The sequence below is a fragment of the Numida meleagris genome, chromosome 16 (assembly GCF_002078875.1).
Source record: "Numida meleagris isolate 19003 breed g44 Domestic line chromosome 16, NumMel1.0, whole genome shotgun sequence".
Lineage (NCBI taxonomy): Eukaryota > Metazoa > Chordata > Aves > Galliformes > Numididae > Numida > Numida meleagris.
The window spans coordinates 9,521,742-9,539,358 of NC_034424.1; the positions used below are offsets into that span (position 1 = coordinate 9,521,742).

Below are 17,617 nucleotides of genomic sequence, written 5' to 3' on the forward strand. Positions count from 1 at the left end.
TTTCAGTAAAAAAAAAAAGAAAGAGATGGGGTCATTAAGCAATGGCCTTCCTTCAGAAGAAACGTGCTAGCTGATGGTGGATAATAAATATACCAAATTATTTTCAACTGAAAGCATTTTTTTTAACTGCTGAAATGCTAGCAACACTTTCAAGTGATGCGCTCCATGATAGAACTGGCCAGTGTGATAATGAATGCCTTAAAAACGTCTGAAATGGACAGTTAGCTATTAGATATGGCCAAAGGTTTGAACCATTCAATTTTCCACAGCACTCTAGTAGAGATTGACTTACCTAGCTGAACATCAGTGGTGAATCGAAGCCTATGGATCATGCTGACTTTGAAGGACTTGTAGTGGTGGCTGCTGAGCATGTCCTGCACCGTGGCTATGTCGATCTGAGGGTCCTCCTCTGAGATCTCCTCTCCTCTCGAACCTGCAAAACAAGCCCACAAGATCAAGAGGTTACAGGACGGCACGCGGCTGCGCGGGGGCACCTGCATTGACATCTAAACCGAGGGACTGCCAATTTATTTAGGAAAGAAGAAAGTGCTCAGGGCCCACGGCAGTGGGAGGACATTCTCACGCTCCATCCACAGACAACGGCACCAGTTCACTGCAGACGTTACAGCATAAGTTCACGTCCCGGTGCAGAGCAGCGCAATGTCCCCACGTCAGCTCCTCGTGGGGCATGGGCGCTGCTGCGCGGGCTCTGCACCAGCACAGCACGTGGGGAAGCAGCGCCTGAGCCCGGCCCCACCACACTCACTGCCCCGGGCAAGTGCCAGCCACGGCCGTGGGTGCCCACACCTGCACGGTTCTCCTGGCAGCAGCACAGCCCGGTGCGGTGCATCGCGGTCCCCTGCACTGCCGGCACCGCCTCTGCACCCGACTCAGCTCGTGGTACAGAAGCTTACTTGTCAATTAGTATTCTCGTTACTGCTGCAGGTATGGTTTTATAAAAGGTAACATCTCATTAAGCCAAAATCCCAATTACTGAAAAAATGCAACACATTTTAAGGATTTTTTTGTTTTATGACATTGGATTAACACCAATTTAAACATTACTATAATGCAATACATAATTTTGCACAAAGTAATTTCTATGCCAGCTGCTAATAAAGCATCTCAGCTCTAAATGATCATTCCAGTGCTGTTAGATAAAGCGGTATAAATATATCTGAAAACTGATTTAGCTTCTTCAAGTAGATACTGAAGAATGACACGTTTTGTTCAATATCCCAGCTAATGCAGCCCTAAAAGCTGAACCAAATGCCAGTTCAGAGTACTAAATTTGCTGCAGGAGATTAATGAAAACTTTATATTTGCTGAAATTTTAATAATGGGAAGATGAGATGCTGGAGTTTCAGTACAGGCCTTAAAGACACAGCACGCAGTGGAGCACTTGGGGGAACACCTTGCCCACCTCCGTCCCTGCCTCACTGCGCCCACCTCGCTACCTTCAGCCCCAGCCCGGGCACTCCAGCTCCCAGGGATTGGAGAGCTCCCAGGTTCGGCCCTGACAAGAAAGGCACCCGTGCTGGAAAGGCAGCGGCTCGGTGGGGAGCCCTGGCACTGGAGTCAAGTCCCTACCATTGATTCCAAAGCAGACTCCCTTGTAACAGGGTAATTTTGGAGCTAGCCACCATTTTCTTGAGCAAGGGAAAATATCAGGGCGGCGGCTGTAAGCAGGACAACACAGGAGAGAGCAGGAACAAAACCACTGGGAACTGAGCTCCTTCCCAGCTTTCCAGGAGTGCTCCATCCTCTATTTGTTAATTCAGTTACAAACGTCACTGCTTATAACAAACATCATTCATGCCTGCATTAAGGTAAGGTGAGCATTCACTGCTACATGAGTCAAAATACACGATGAAAGTGCACAAGAGAAGACCTGCATTTCATCACCTCTGTCCCACCCGCAGCAGGGCCGAGACGACTGCCCTGCTCCTGCAGCCCCATGGGGAGCACCTCTGCTGTGGGGCAGAGGGGTTAAGCTACAAACTGGGCTGTGCCATTCGGCTTGAAAAAATTCCAAAAATCAAAGGAAATGGCCTACACGCGAATTTATGCAGAGCCATCTTAACATCGCCACCACTCCATGCTCCAGAATGACAAGATAAATTGTAATGGCTCCTTCAGAGACATTACAATGTATTTTGTCAAAGACCCCTGTGTTAATGTCTCTATACTATGGATTATCATAATGTATCATGTCAAACTCTCATGCTGCAGTACTTCAAAGATACACTGAGATATGTCAAACTTTTTGGTGCACTCAGAAGCATCTTGCAGCAGGGTGACAGCACGGCAGGGCTCAGGGAGCAACTGCCCGCTCCTGGCCCAGCGCGAGGACATCGTTAATGCTCTGCCATCGTTAACACCTCCCTAACGAAACAGAAAGAACATACGAACCTCAGCCCTGCACCTCTCCCGAAGGAAAGCTCTGCCCGGTCCCGCTGCCGCTGTGCCCCAGCCCTGCCTGCCTGTAGCTACTGCCATGCGGCTGTTCTCACACGGCACACATCCCAATTAAAAGGATTAGAAAGAAAATTAGCAGCCTGCCAGGTCACATCCTGGAAAAAAATGTCGCTGTGACTGCAAACGTGAGCAAGCAGGCGCGTGAAGCTGCAGGAGCGCACTCTGCTGTGGCTGACGTGAGGGAACAGCAGGATTTTGCGCTGGAAGCATTTCAGATCCTCTGTGCATCACATAACCTCCGCTGATTTTGTTTTATGAAGCTTTGTGAATGGATTCAGGTTTACAGAATTCTACAGTTGCTGCTCTTGGGAGAGCAGCCAGAAACTCCACCATCAAAACAGATCATCTGTCTAAAGATGGCAAGACACCCGGACCCCTGAGGGTGCATTGGATAATAGCAGTAATATCAGTAACAACAGAGAGAAATGCCCTGCAGGGAAAAACCTGACTGCAGAGCTTGGCACGTTGCTCTCTCCCCGCAGCTCCGAGGATGTCTGCGAGACTGCCGGAATTCAGCGAGGAGAGAAGCGCCATCTCCTCGGCTGATTGGGGGAAAAATCGTAAAAATATTTTCCACATGCAAGCAGCTGTGAATAAACCTGTCAAATATTTACAGGCCTGTCAGGGTATTTGTAATGGAGATCGCACTGTGGCTTTTGAATATAAAAGCTTCTGCTTGGGAAGACAATCAAGTAAAGTGGATGCTGGGGCCGGCGCTTCGCCTGAGAGTTGCCCAGCGGCCGGCAGGGCGCACAGCCCTGGCCTGGGCCAGAAACAAAGGCCTCTGCGTAACGGCTTGCAGAGAACACCCAGAGCTCTGCAGTTCTGCTCACAGTCTGCCTAATTAAGAGTTACACTGCGAAAGAAACAACGAAAGAAGCTGGAGCTGCGTGCAGGACAGACAAGGCGCAGGTAGGAGCCTGCACGCAGCACCAAGCACGGCGAGGCAGCAGGCCTCTCACAAAGCCACCGCGGGGCGCAGCGGCTGGAGAAGCAGGGCACGGGCACCCATGAGCAGAGTAGGAAAGAGCGGCCCAGAGGAAGCGCACGGTGCTGCCCCAGCCCTGAGCACAGACAGGGCCATGCGGGGCAGCTGCCCAAGGACCGTGCAGCCCTCCCACCCTCGGGGCACGCGGCGAGCAGGGTCTGCAGCGCAGCGCTGCTGGGCTCCGGCCCACGGGGAGCTGCAGCAGCAGTAACATAGCAGCGCTACGGCACCAGAGGTGCGAGCCTGGAAGGGTCGTGTCAGAAAGCTGAAGCTTATCCAGCACGCACTCCTGGAAGCGCTGGGGGGCGTCTAAAAGGGATGTATTTGTAATATCAGAACATAAAGATGCTGCTTGTAATATAGCTTCTTAAAATATTTAAGAAAATCCCATTCAAGAGCAAGTGAACCTGTATCTCCTCAATGAAACAACAAATATAAAGTTGACTGCGCTGCAGAAATGTCCCCTTATTACTTTAATGTACTTGTCTATTGCTTAATGAAAGTTCTTAATTGTAATACAATTAATTACATACAGAGTCCCCAGTTACAATTTCCAATAAGACACTGCCTTTGGTACAGGTCTAAAGGCACTAAACTAATTTTAATATATTAAGACCAATTTCCCTTGAATACTAATTACTATTTAATGATAAAATGAGAAAGAGGAACTTTCCAGAAGTGAGATAGTAAGAATAAAACTAAATCAGCCATGAATATTTTGCCACTACACATAAAAGCATTTCACATTACAAAGTGCCGGCTTTTAGCTTAAAGATAAATCTTAGTGCAAGTTAAATAGTTCTAAATATTGGAAACACTTTATTAGTCTGAATGTCATTAGTAAAAGCTGGAGAGATGTGGGATTTCTCTGTGTATATTTTTAATAATGGAAAGTTCTCTGTTTCATTTAATACCTTGAAATATAAACTTTCTATTTGCCCAAAGGAAACTGGCAGCTATTTTATCAGCAGATATTTGGCATTTTATGTATATATGTGCACATGTATTTATGAATGGATATGAGACTACGAAGAGCAGATTGAAAAAATTACAGTTAGTATAACAGAGTTTTCTCTAAGTGGCATATTGAAGCTAAAAATACTTTAAATAAAAACAAAATGCCCAACATGAACTAAAATTTTGATGTTACTTAGAATTTTCAAGTTATTTTATTAATAGTGCAAAATTGCCTCTATTTCTATTCTAATGCCGTGCCAAAACATGGCTCCTTAAGCACCACAGCATCCAATTTCTCAACACGTGTGGGGAACTGGACTACAATGCATGAATTATGACTGATTTTATATACTGCATTGTCCTTGAACATCTGTTTGTGTAGAGTTCACTGCATGGCTGTTTCGCATATACCCCTGAGCAGGAACAATGGAACATCACTTTAAATTCACCTACATTTCGGGGGAGAAACTCCTCTTGCATTCTTTATGGGAATGTGGTGTCAATTCAGAGAGGGCTCAGTTACATCACGGCAGAGAAGATACAGAGTGTGCGTAAGCAGTTGTTATTTTGCCTAGATTACTGCCAGCCCTGAACAAACTCAAACAGTGACCTGCTTTTGAACCATGAAGTGGCTGCGCAGCCCTCCGAGGCTCTCCTGTGCCCTGCCAAGTCACCTGCTAAGTGGCTCACAAACTTAGAACAGATTGATGAGCAAAGTAACCCAGTGGCTCACGAGGGCCCAGAGCATCAGTATGAATGCTTCCCGGTCATGGGGGGGCTCTTCCACAGATAACAAAAATAAGTTAAAAATGTAGTGTATAAAATCTACTTTTAATTACAGACCCTGCATACAAAGATGTTATTTTTAATCAAAATATGCAAAACCTACCAAAGTGTGACTAGTATGCATCTTTTCATAGACCAAAAATTGACACAAAAACAACAGTTGGGATGCTGACGTTGGGGAGTTCAGGACAGTGCGACTGGACCAGTGAGGCTACAATTGCTTCACTTCCTCACGCACAGCGCGCAACTTCTCTACCTCTTGCATCATTCTCTCTTGCAGTTTCTTAGAACCATATTATGAAGAAAGAAAGCAGGAGTGCCAAGAATATTTTGGCAGACAACGCTTAACCTCAGCTCAGCACTGATGTACCGCTACAGGGCTCGTTGCAGCCGTGCCGCAGCTTTGCTATTCCTTACACAGAAGCAGAGTCTTCGCTTGCCACTGGAGTTAGGAGTTACTTTGGTGATGGTCTGCTGTCTTTTCAGGACAAAATACAAAACGCTATAGCGGGAAAGCATAAATGAAAGGGTCTCGTCTTTGAAAAGCAAGAAAAAAATCTCATGCTTCTTGAAAATGGCTTACTGTGATTTTCACAGCAAATGCTCTGAACACGGTCCTGAGAACATAAATGCTGAAAGTTTCCTCATCGGTACAATCACAATTTTGACAGCTAAAATAGAACGAAAAAGAACTAAAACTGAGAGCACAACAGTTGGAGAGACTGAAGGATGGAATAACATGGACAGAGGACAAACATAAATCTGTGCTAAATGTCTATTTTATAAGTTTCACATAGTTTTTTGTAAAGAAGTAAATCAAGAAATGATATTAGGATCATTACAATAGTAACAGAGTAAAAACATTTTAGCATAGCTGGGGAGATGACTATTTGTCTGCCATTTTAAAAATCATCATACTGCTCTAGTTATAGCTTCATAGTTAATTTCTTTAAATTCTAATGAAAAATGTCACTGACTCCTACAGCAGTGTAGACATGGCAAAGTGTACTGCAGGCCAACTACTTCATTCACTGAACAGTGTCTGCAACAGAAAAAGCTTCATGTTTCCAGTGTTTCTTAGGGTTGGTCATAACTTTACAAAGCAGAGTTTAACAGAAAAAGATTAATCATGAAGTGATAAACAGGATGCAGACTGTTTACTAAAAGGTATGAAATCCATCATTTCCCTTTGGAATATTCTTTTGGCACAACAGAGTAGTGCCTCAGGAAAGGGTCTCATCAGAACTTACTTGCCCAGACAGTACAGCTTGTATTCCAAAACACATAACTTATGTGAGATTAAGCAATTTACAAGAGCAAAAGTGAAAAGGGCAAACGTACTGTTCTCTCGGACAAGGCAGAATTCCAAAGTGCTCTGGCTCTCCAAGGTACAGTCTAAATCTACTGGGACATTAGGTTCACTCTGCTTCTCCAGCCGATACTGAGGACCTGAAACATAAAGTAACTTGTAAAATCATCTGTTTTCTAACAAAGTGATGGCTTATCACGTTCAACTACTATGAGATTACTCATACCCTAGAAGTAAGGCAGGTAGACACTTATGTTTTAAAGTTCTTTTCCAAAGGGAAGGGCCCTATTATGAAAAGGGGGAGGCTGGTGTGCAAGAAGACAGAATATTCCAGACACCTTGGGCTGCCCAGCAGTGCTACCCACTTCGCTGCTGACCAAATTATGACCAATGCTTCTGCACTATTCCTACACTAAATGAACCTGTATTAAATACCCTGCCCATGCTGCAAGACAAGGGCACTGCCTGTTTTAAGAAATTCCTATCCGGATCTCAGTGTCTATCTATGCTGTATTACTCAGGCATTTTTCCTGATGTGAAAAGCACAGTGCGTGTGTTCCCAGCCGCTCTGCCCTCTCCGTGGCTCTGGTACAGAACACCCATCCCTGGTCGCTGCCTGGCTGCTGCCTCCGAGGATGGCACAGCTCCACCCCAGGCAGTCAGCACGGCTGCTGCATGGCTGCCCGGCACGCCTCAGCACACAGCTCTTCCAGCTCGGCACCAAAGCCCACTTCTCTTGTGGGTGCTCGGCCAAACAGACATGATGAGAAAGTCAGGGAAAGCCCATTATGTGGCTCAGCGGTGTCTGCACAGAGCATTGTGAAATATCCGGGAAACAGCCCTTCTTTTGTAACTTCCTTTAAGAACTGCATTTTGTTATGAAGATCGGCTCCACTCGATTTGGCTAGTTCTACCTTTGCCAACAGTGCATTTTTCAGAAGGCTGCACTGCCAGCAAGCGTGAAGGATTTCCCTGCATAACCAGGAACCCAGGCTGCCTGGAGGGAAGGACCTGGTGTCCCAGCAGCTGGATGGCTGCAACGAGCAGGAAGGGTCTTCAGCAGGGGGAATTTGATCTTTTTGCAGAGACCTATATATTGCTACCATTACATCTGCTGAAGATAAAACCTATTTCATATAACTGAATTGAACATGAGCACATAATGACGCTGTTGCTTAAAATGAGTTATTTTCAGACACATTTCCTTTAGTCATAGGTCTTTTTGAAGATTCAGGTGTCAGTTTCTTTCCTCTCAAACCACACCACTGAAGGAGATAGTGCTGATGCCGCTCAAAGACCTGGCAGGGAGAAGCCCCATTGGGCTGGGCACAGGCTCCGTCCTCGCTGCAGCCCCAGAGACAGTGCACTCCCTGTGGTCCCCTGCCAGCCCCAGAGCTGCGTGCCCGGCTGGGAGCACTGCCCTGCTCTCCTGTCTCTGGGCAGCAGCACAGCAAGGGGCACAGCAACGTGGCTGCCGTGAGTGCTCCAAGAGCTTGCCCCCGCCCCAATCCTTGCAAACTCTTAACACCTCAAGGAGTGTTTATAATTTCTGAAGCAAAGTTCTGATGACAATGTTATCTTAATCAGATCATGCCGTGTCCAACTTCTTAAACTTTGCTCCTGACGCTGGAGAAAAGGCGGCTGCTGGAGGGGACCGCAGCAACCTGCTGCTCTGAGGCCGGTTAGGCTGAACAAGGATACAGAGCACCTTTACACTGGTCTTTATATAACAAAATAACTGGAACTGAAATAATGAAATAAAGCTACTCCCTCTTTAGGAGTATTTAAAATATTTCTGAATATTTTTCTGACTTTGAATGATGATAGTATGTGATGAAATATTTAAAACATATAAGACAATTAAGTATCTTAGCCTCCAATGGCATGCCTAAGAAATGACATTTGTTAGCCAATTAATTTTAAATTTACTACAGCAGACGTTCAATTACAGCTTCCCATCTTGTCTCCCCAAAGCCGTGTGCGGAGCGTTCTGCTCCCGAACGGAGCGCTGCTCCTCTGAGCCATGTTGCTCAGAAACTCAGGCAACCTTCTCTGTGAATAACTCCTTTAAAACAGGAAATACTAAGAAATTCACAAAAAAGTATAAATAGATTTCTATAGTACCTACTCTGAAACAATACACAGTACATGTCTGTGCACATTTACGTGGCCTGTACTTCACAGCAGATGGCAACCATCCGGCTGGTTCTGCGGGGGAGTTTTACTACCAGACGTCCCTCACGAGTTCAAACGAAGTAATTGTAGCAGAAACATTACGTGATTTAACGGCCTCCTAACAGAGCACGGCTGTGAGAATCCCAACCACATTTCGGGCTGCGGTCGCCGGGCTCTGTGGCTTTCAGTCACCTGATGCAAAGGCTCCGCGCGGCTGCAGGAGCGCTGGAGGCAGCAGACCCCCCCAAGAACCAAGGGAATGGGTATGAGCTGCAGCTCCAGTCCTCGGGCTTTGTCACAAATAGTTGGAGGGAAAGAAACCGCTGCTGGGTTAAAGCAAGCAGGGCCTGGAAAAGCAAAGTCGTGCCTCTGCAGAGGAAGGAGAGAACTCAAGCGTCTGTCTGAAAGAAGCCACAAAACGGCGAGAGGAAAATCCCCCAAGCAAAGCCTTCGTTCAGCCCTAGGGGGCAGCTCGAGGCCCAGTGGCACGCCCAGCCCTGGGGAGCACGGGCACCTCGCTCCTGTCCTGCTCTGCACGGGGCAGAGCACCGCGCCGTACCCCGGCTGCCAGCTGCAGCCACTGCCCACTCCTGGGCCCGCACCAACGCCCCGGCCGCTGCCCACGAGTGGGGCTGACACCGTCCCCACACACCCACCCCGCTGCCCCTACCAGCCCCACTCAACCCCCGGCACCACTGCTGGCTGCTCTCTGCTCACGGGCACCTACTGTGCCTTACTATTTAAAGATACCCCTTACAACAGAGGAAGGCTTATTGGGAATTAAGGACAAGAAAAATTGCAATACCGCATCTGTAGCGTTATTTTCCTACGGCACCACACCAACATGTCCCAGGAAGAATCGCACAGCATAATCAAATTAAGCGTCTCTCTTACAAAAGGCGAATGGCCATCCGTGTAACAACAAACCAATTCTGTTGCCATTTAAACTGCAAAGCCTTCAGAATGGGGTTTTGAAAGCATGACCCATCAGTTCTAATTTTTAAAACTTATCCTTTCAGTCAAGACTAGAAAAAGGCCCATTCCAACTTTTATCTTCACTACAAAGTGCTGTTATCTTGGGCTGATGTCAGGAGCTCTATCTCTCTTTCTGCTGACAAGCAGAGACTAGAGAGATAAGATTGGGAACGAATCTCACTTCTCTGAGTAAATAAATAATCAATACTCATCTAAATGTAAATGAGAAAGTATCCCCCTCTGATAACAGGGCTCTTATCAAACAGCCAATTTTCTACAGACATTTGGCCTCAACCAAATCACCATCATTCAGCCCCAGCCTAATGGCTAAAAATCGTAACTAAATTGAACCGATCACCAGAGATCAACTAAGTTCAGCTATGGCTACTACAGGTTCAAATGTTTGGAATGCAATTTTTCCCCCATTAACTTTCAATAGCAATGAAGAATACCACGGTCAGGGGTTGAATCTGCACAATAAACAAATACTAACACTTAAAAAGAGAAGGAGGCTTTAAGGAAAACCCCAAACAAAAGCCATCCCAATCTGCAAACAAGTTAATAAGATAAAACGAGGATTACAGAAAGACTTACCTTGATATTTAATGTTTGTGGAGTTGTTAAACCTAACCTTTTCTAAACACACCAGTATAAAAGAAACAAATGACAACAACAACAAAAAAAAAAAAAAAAAAAAACCCACCCAAATGGTTTAAAACAGAACCGACATTTCTAGTGTTAGTCTGCAACAAAACACAGCGCTACATCCTGCTCAGCCCTTATCTTTACCTAGCTCCCATGAGCTCCTGAATTCTCACAAAAGCCCCAGCTCCAGCTATGCTCTTTTGTCAACTGCTTCCGCTCCCTTTATTGCCCAGGCATTTGTTCAAAACACTTTTGAATTTCTGATTTCCATAACATTGACTCTCATAATTTATTGCACTGTGTGAGAAAAAGAATTCCCTTTTGTTTCAAAACATTATTGTCTGCCCACTGCTTTTGGTGCCATGCAGTTTGTGTTTTACAAACAATGGTGATAAAACCCTCCCAATTTACCCAGTGTACCGTCTCTACCCACGCACGTCACAGACCCCCCTCGTGCCCGGTCATCTCATTTTCCAAACTCGCAAAAGATCTCTGCTTAGAATCTACTCCTCATTTCATGTCTGATCCATTTTTGCATTCATACATCACTGCATCTTTGTTGCTATTATTGTTATCCTTTTTAAGATATTATCCTTTTTAAGATAAAATATAACAATCGAGATGTGGGCACTCCATGATTTATGCGCTGGCACAGTAACACTTTCTGTTTTGTTCTCTCCTCCTTTCCTAATTTCTAATGTTCTATTTGTCTTTCTGACTGCTCCTAAGCACTGAGCTGAAGTGTTCAGAGAACTATCCATGACGACTCCAAGATACTTTTCTTGACTGATGGAAGGTAATTAGAGCCCATCATTGTATACGTATAGTTACGGTTGCTTTTCACCATGTATATTATTTTGCACTCATTGACACTGAATTCCCTCTCTCGTTTTATTGTCCTGTCACTCAGCATTGTGAGATACCTCTGCAGCGCTTCACAGACAGCTTTTATTTGCACTATTCTTGCTTCTTTTGTATCAACAGCACATTTTGTCACATCAGCATTCACATCCTTTTCCACGCTGCACATTAACTGAACAATGCAGGTTCTACCAGTTCCAGTGGAACTCCACCAGTAACCTAGTTACTAATAATGGAGAGCCATTATTCCTATTCTTTGTTTCCTGTCTTTTAATCAATTATTAATCCGTGTGAGGATCCTCCTTCTCATCCCATGACAGCTTAATTGCTTTATGAGCCTTTGTCAAATCTTTTTGGAAATCTAAGTGTGCCGTATAAAACGCATCATCCTTATTCACAGGGTCTCTGGCGTCAGGGGCTGCTCACACGTTTCTGGGGCACAACCTCCCCTACAAAAGCTGCGCTGATTTCTTCCTCAGTACACTGCATTTGTCCACATGTCACCTTCTAATTTTGTTCTTCGCTAAAATTTTGCATAGCTAAAAGGAAGCCAAGGAATGCAGGTCTCTCCTCACACTCTTCCAAAGAACCCTGAGTGAGGCGAGCGGGAGCAGTTTATCACACCCCACGGAACAGTGCAGCACGTTTGTAAGCGAGCTCTCCCCATGCTGTCCGTGACGCCTGCCTGCTCGTGGACAAGTTTCGGAACTCACTGTCCGCACACAGCGCTGCACACGAAGGCTCTGCCCGACGGCACAGCAGCCCCCGCAGCGCGGCAGCCCCACGTCTCGCGCACACCGCTGCAATTCCAAACTTGAAAATGAGATATTAGAAATTTGAGGGCAGTTTGGCGGCCGTTGCCTAACGATCACTGCAGCAGCAGCCAGGCAGCCAGGCAGGAAACAAAAGTGAACGTGAGCTGTGCTTCGGGCTCTGCTGAAGTACAGGGATAAGACAGGAAAGGAAACGGCTGATGAACATTTAATGTCGATGTCTCTGGTCCTTCCCTGTTTTAAATTTCTTCTTTCACAAGGATGCGTGATTTACTGCTTTACTGCTTTGCTACGTTTTGAAAGTGCGATTTCTTTTTAGTTTAAACTATGTTTATATTTATGTGTTGTTACCACTTCTTTATTATTGCTGGAAATATGCTATGGCTATCACAAGGCCATAAAGAAGAGGACATTTATGTACTTCTACCCTTCCACATAGTCTGTCAAAAAGCATCAGCCATGCCAAGCGCAGTGAGGAGCCCAGCTTTCACCCGGCCCTGTGTGCATGGAGCGGGGAGGAACCCAGCGCGCCGGGTGCAGAGCCCTGGTGGCACTGGACACTGACCCTTGGTCATAAGACAGAGCAAAGACTATAAACAAAAGGGGGTCGAAGGAGAGGGATCAATACTTTGCAGAAAGCAAAAACCTGAGAATGGAGTGGGGTCTCGGGACTCCTGCATTGTGATTTTCTCTTAGAATGCGACAGAAGGGGCAAGGATTGCATTGTGTGCTTGGCAATGGCAATAGAACAACAGAAAATATGTAAACAGTTCGAGAGGAAATAGCTGTAAAGCCAGAATGTTTACATCTCAAACCCCGCTGCTGTGAGGACATCTTAAGTCTGTTTATCTGCTAAAAATCCCCAACATCCTTCAACACCTCTAAAGTGGAGCAAAGATTTTATCATTACAAACGCAAATACTGGTTAATAAAGATATCTGAATAGTGAAAACAAACTTCTAATATTGTGCACAAGCACGAGACTTTTTCTTCAAGTCCAATCTGCTTTTTCTTAACTTGCACTGTTGTGACATTACCAAATTTTACACAGTTATCTGCTGCTCTCCACAGAAATACAGATGGTTTTTGTAGAAATAAACAGTCATTTATATGAAACAATTGTAAAATAGTTTATGGAAACCAGTGGTGTAATGCATTCAAATAAATGCCAGGACTTGCTGATGGAGAGCCAAGGTGTTAAATCACACTGCTTAAGAATTCAGCTGTGGGAAACAGATAGTAAATCCAGAGTGACAGAATTTCCAGTGATGGCAAAGGTTTCTGACATCTAGTCCAGTACACAAAAACTACAGCAGTTCAAACCCATTTTACTTAACACTACCTTGACAGCCAGTGAAATTAAAGAATTTAGTCAAAAGCCCCTTAAAAAGGAACAAACACACTTCGTTTATGTATTGCTCTTTTGTAGAACAGAAAGGCAGAATGCCTGCAGCTTTGTAGCAAGCCGGTCTGCGGAATAGTAACAGAAATACTTAATTTTTACTACAGACCTTAATTCTTTCTGCATTAGCAACGTAGTTCTACATAAAGTTGAAAGGAGAAAGAAATCATCATCTTTGACCTATAACATGAGGTACCTACGGCCAAAACACAACAATGCACACACGGCGTTTCATCACAGATTTGGGAGATAACTGGAGCTCAGGGCAGCGGCAGAGCCATGCACGCTGCAGCGAGCGCAGCACAGGGCTCCTCTGCAGCTGCTGCACAGCCACAGCCCGGGCTCCGCTGCCACTGGGGCTGCACGTTGGCACACGGTCTCCGTTACCAGCACGGATCTCCAAGCCGGAAAGGTGCTTTTCTCCTGGGTAACCATCAGGACACGCCACAGCTAACATGACCGCTCAGCGGGTGCTCCGTGAGCTTCCCAAAAAGCAAACGAGATGGTCCCACCAACGTACCTGCTGTAACAGTAGTATCTTCTTTCATCAGTGGATAAAATAAACAAAAACCTCTACCATTCAAATGCTGAACTGTGGAATTTAAAATGTCACATAAATTACAGCTTTATCACCAATCCAGAACAACCAATAAATGTGCGATTTCAATACCAACAGCTCTGGAAGAGATTCAACTCTATATTTCACTTTCATTTCAGAGGCCAGACGTGAAACATTTTCCTACACAATTTGGGCCGATGTCCAGAATCCCATCAGCCCAAATGCACAGGACTAACGAGCTATTTCTATTCTGACAAACTATTCACAAACTTTATTCCCCATGAGCTGTTCCACGTCCACCAGCATCCCGTCCCCCGCCACGTCCGTGTCTGCACAGCGTCAGCGCTCTGAGAAAGGGCTCGCTGAAATCAATCACTGCTGCTGCAAAACAGATCGCCTCTGTAGGCAGACGGAAATCGTTCCAAGCAGCCCCTGTCCCACCCCCCCCAGCACAGAGGTGCTCACCCTGCTCAGCACCAATTCAGAGGGCATTTTGCTGAAGAAATAACATGTGAACAATCCAGCCGGCTCCTCGCTGAGCCTGGCAATGGGACAGGCGCACCAGGGAGAAAGCCGTGACATTTGGAGGCTGTGTGCTTAAACTTAAGCGTTTTCTTTATTTTTTTAAATACATTTTTTTGTTGGTGAGACGGGGGCAGCCAGCAGGAGGAAGTCTGGCCAAGGATCTACGAATATTGATGTTTTTAAATTTGTATCTTGCTAGTGTAAACAGCTTAGTGCAAAGAAAAACAGCCTTTCTGAAGTATTTCCAGGTAAAGCCATTCACAACTGAGGGCAGCAAACTCTGCAGGGATGCTATAATTATCCAAAACAAAGCACTGAAAGCCAAGGAAACTCAAAACTACCATTAAGCAGAAGAGCACGCGTGCAAGCACAAGAAAATACAAATTAATTGGCTCTTCACTGTCACAGATGCTGAGGCCTCCATCTCTGAGAGTCAGAGCAAACATATGCGTCGCCTACTCTAACATATTTACTTTTAATTTTAAGCTCCTCAGTTACCATCTTCAACGACAACATCCGACTTCAATGACAGTTTATTCTAATCGTGGTTCATCTCTTAAAAACACTTTAATCACAGGGCTGTGGATTTAGGTGGTTTCTTTCATCTTCCTAATTCTCCTCCCTTCTATTATCTCTCCATCTTTCCAGGCGTTACTTCCATCCCATCTTCCCCATACTGCCAGTTCCCCCCGTCCTGTGCTGTCCAACACGCGACTCCCCAGCCGCGAGCTGGGGGAGGACGGGCTGCTCTGCGGGCTGCCCGCACTGCGCTTCTCCCCACACCTCTGCCCCGTTCCCAGCGCACCGCTCCCCGCTCGGCTCCGGCCCCAGCAGCGCTGCTGGGAGCTCCTGCAGCCGGCAGGGAGCAAAGGAAACCCAGACCCACTACTACTGGCGCAGCTGCAGAATACTCCAGAAATAAGAAAATCGTGGGACAGGTTTAAAGGAAAGCCTTGGTGTGACCGCGTCCTCGCACTTTCCCTTGGGCCTGGCAGGGCACTTGGCAATACGTGGTTTTTCAGACCAACTGTATCTTTGTATTACAGCTTTTGTTTATCTCCTGCCTAAGTTTTGAAAAAAATGTGTTTACAACAGTTTCAGAAGCGTGTTTGAAATACAAAATGTGACATTAAAAGTGGTGCTGAAACTATATGTTAGAAAGTGGTTTCCGACAAAACTCCGACCTCTTCCCTCGCTGCTGTCGGAATGAAAGAGAGGTCTCACGTGTGCCTCAGTGCTCCTCACTCTGCGCTTCTGTTCACCAGATTCTGAAGGGTCACGGAACAGCTCAGTGCGAACAGAAGTTAAATGCTTCACAGCACAATTCTGCACCAGGCGGTGCTGCCCGCACAGCTCTGTGTCACCTGCCGATGGACAGCGCAGCGCTGCGAGGGGCAGCCGGGCCGAGCGCCCTGCAGGACTGAACCGCAGCACGAAGGCTTCGTCCCCACGTCCTATTCCTGTTTCTTGAATTTTTCTCTTTATTACTCAGCTTCCTTTGGCAGTGAGATAATACACTTATCCAGATTAGTAAGATTATTTTAGACTATTTTCGGTCACTTTATGTATTTTAAAGAATGCAAAAAGCAATAGTTGACAGCTGTTAGGAACTTGAATGTTATTGTAAAGCAGCTGTTTTCATTTATAGAAAAGCACCGGTCTTTCTCCAAACTGAACGGAATACTGAGCTAATAACTCACGCTAACCTGCGGAAAATACAGGTCACGTCTGTGAAATGTTGGCAGAAGATACTGTTTATAACAATTAAACTTGTGCCACATTTTGTTCTTAAAAGGACTGAGCATTTCTGGTTCAGGAATGTTTACAGTTTGAAGCAGCTATTAAATAACAATCAGTAGCATGTTCATCCTGCAAAGAACTTCTACTTAAAATCAGACAAGATTAATCAGACAAGGCTTCTCCACTCACAAGAAATTTCCAATGATGAGAGGCTGACACGGACCAGGAACAGGCAGCGTTATTCCAATGTTTCAGCATCCTACATTGCTTAGTTTTGACTCTCATTTCCTTCTGAAAACATTCAGGTGTTATAAACGGACATCGGTCTTAATTCGTTTAAAGCCAAAGCCTCTACACATATTCTCTTTGCATTCCTATTTTACGTTAGTATTTATAGTCTATTCAGTCAAGCCATGGAAAAAAAGGCAACCGGCATCCTAGGGAGTAAATCTGTTGAGGAACAAAAGGAATGAGACAGCTGAAAGGCAGGGAAGATAGCTTCCAAGTGTACATATAGTTCCTGCACATATTTAATTTGAGAATCACCATGGCATCGAGATGTACAAAGCATCAAGAATGAAGCCATCATCTTTCTTACGTTCTTACAATTCTAAGCCACGCAAACATACTTTATAGAAACTATTCAATGTGGGTTTTAGCGCAGAAACAAGAAGCCTGACAGGACCTACCCACCCAGTGCACCTCGAGGGCTGCAGTCAGACCCAGCGCTGCGCTGCGCTCGCAGAACACGGGGATCTCTGCCCCTCTGCTCAGAACGACTGCGCCTTCCTTGTCTGCCTGAGAGCCCTCCTAATGAACGGGATTTAAAGCGTACCTGCCCCCTAAACGGAATTCTTAGTGCAGGCTGACTAAGTGGCTAACGTGAAAATTTGGGAAAAGTAAGGCCAGTAGAAACACACACAGGACTGACTGTGTACAACGAAGTTTTAGCGGTGGAGTGAACCAACCGCTGCATTGATACCAGAGCTCTGCAGTTCACAGCAGGATCTGCACATCTGCAGGATTTCTGTGCAAAACACGAGGGCAGGAGCGCGAAAGCACACCTGGAGTCTATTCCTTTTTGAAGTTAATATTAAGACTCTTACTGATTTCTAAGGAGTAGAACTGTACCGAGTACCGAACCACCCAAACTTCACCTCATAAAAAGGCTTTTCAAGACTTCATCATGTTTTTCTCTCCAAATTCTAGACTGCGCCATACCTGACATTTCCACTGATCAATTTAGGAAGAAGCAGTTCTTTTGCTCATGATCTCAAGCACACCATTCCCTTTCCATAGATCTGCTGCATTTCAGACCAACTTTAGACTTGAACTTTCAGCTGCTGGAGTGCTCACAATGTTCAGTAATACTTTCAAAGATCCCTAGACATGGCAAGCTGATACAAAGCCATCCTTAAATTATCTGTGCATATCAGGGTGCTCT

At 45.6% G+C, this 17,617-nt stretch overlaps 1 protein-coding gene across 2 annotated transcripts in view; it reads right to left on the reverse strand.

The window, feature by feature from the left end:
* MAPKAP1 (mitogen-activated protein kinase associated protein 1) overlaps positions 1–17,617 on the reverse strand; it is an 84,849-nt gene that overhangs the window by 15,389 nt on the left and 51,843 nt on the right. Inside the window, exons 8-9 of one of the 2 annotated variants that reach the window (XM_021414022.1) lie at positions 6,551–6,658; positions 293–433 (exon numbers count right to left, since the gene is read on the reverse strand). In XM_021414022.1, the coding sequence (XP_021269697.1) occupies positions 293–433; positions 6,551–6,658 (249 nt within the window). The remainder of the gene's footprint in view (positions 1–292; positions 434–6,550; positions 6,659–17,617) is intronic. The other variant, XM_021414023.1, reaches the window with a different exon arrangement.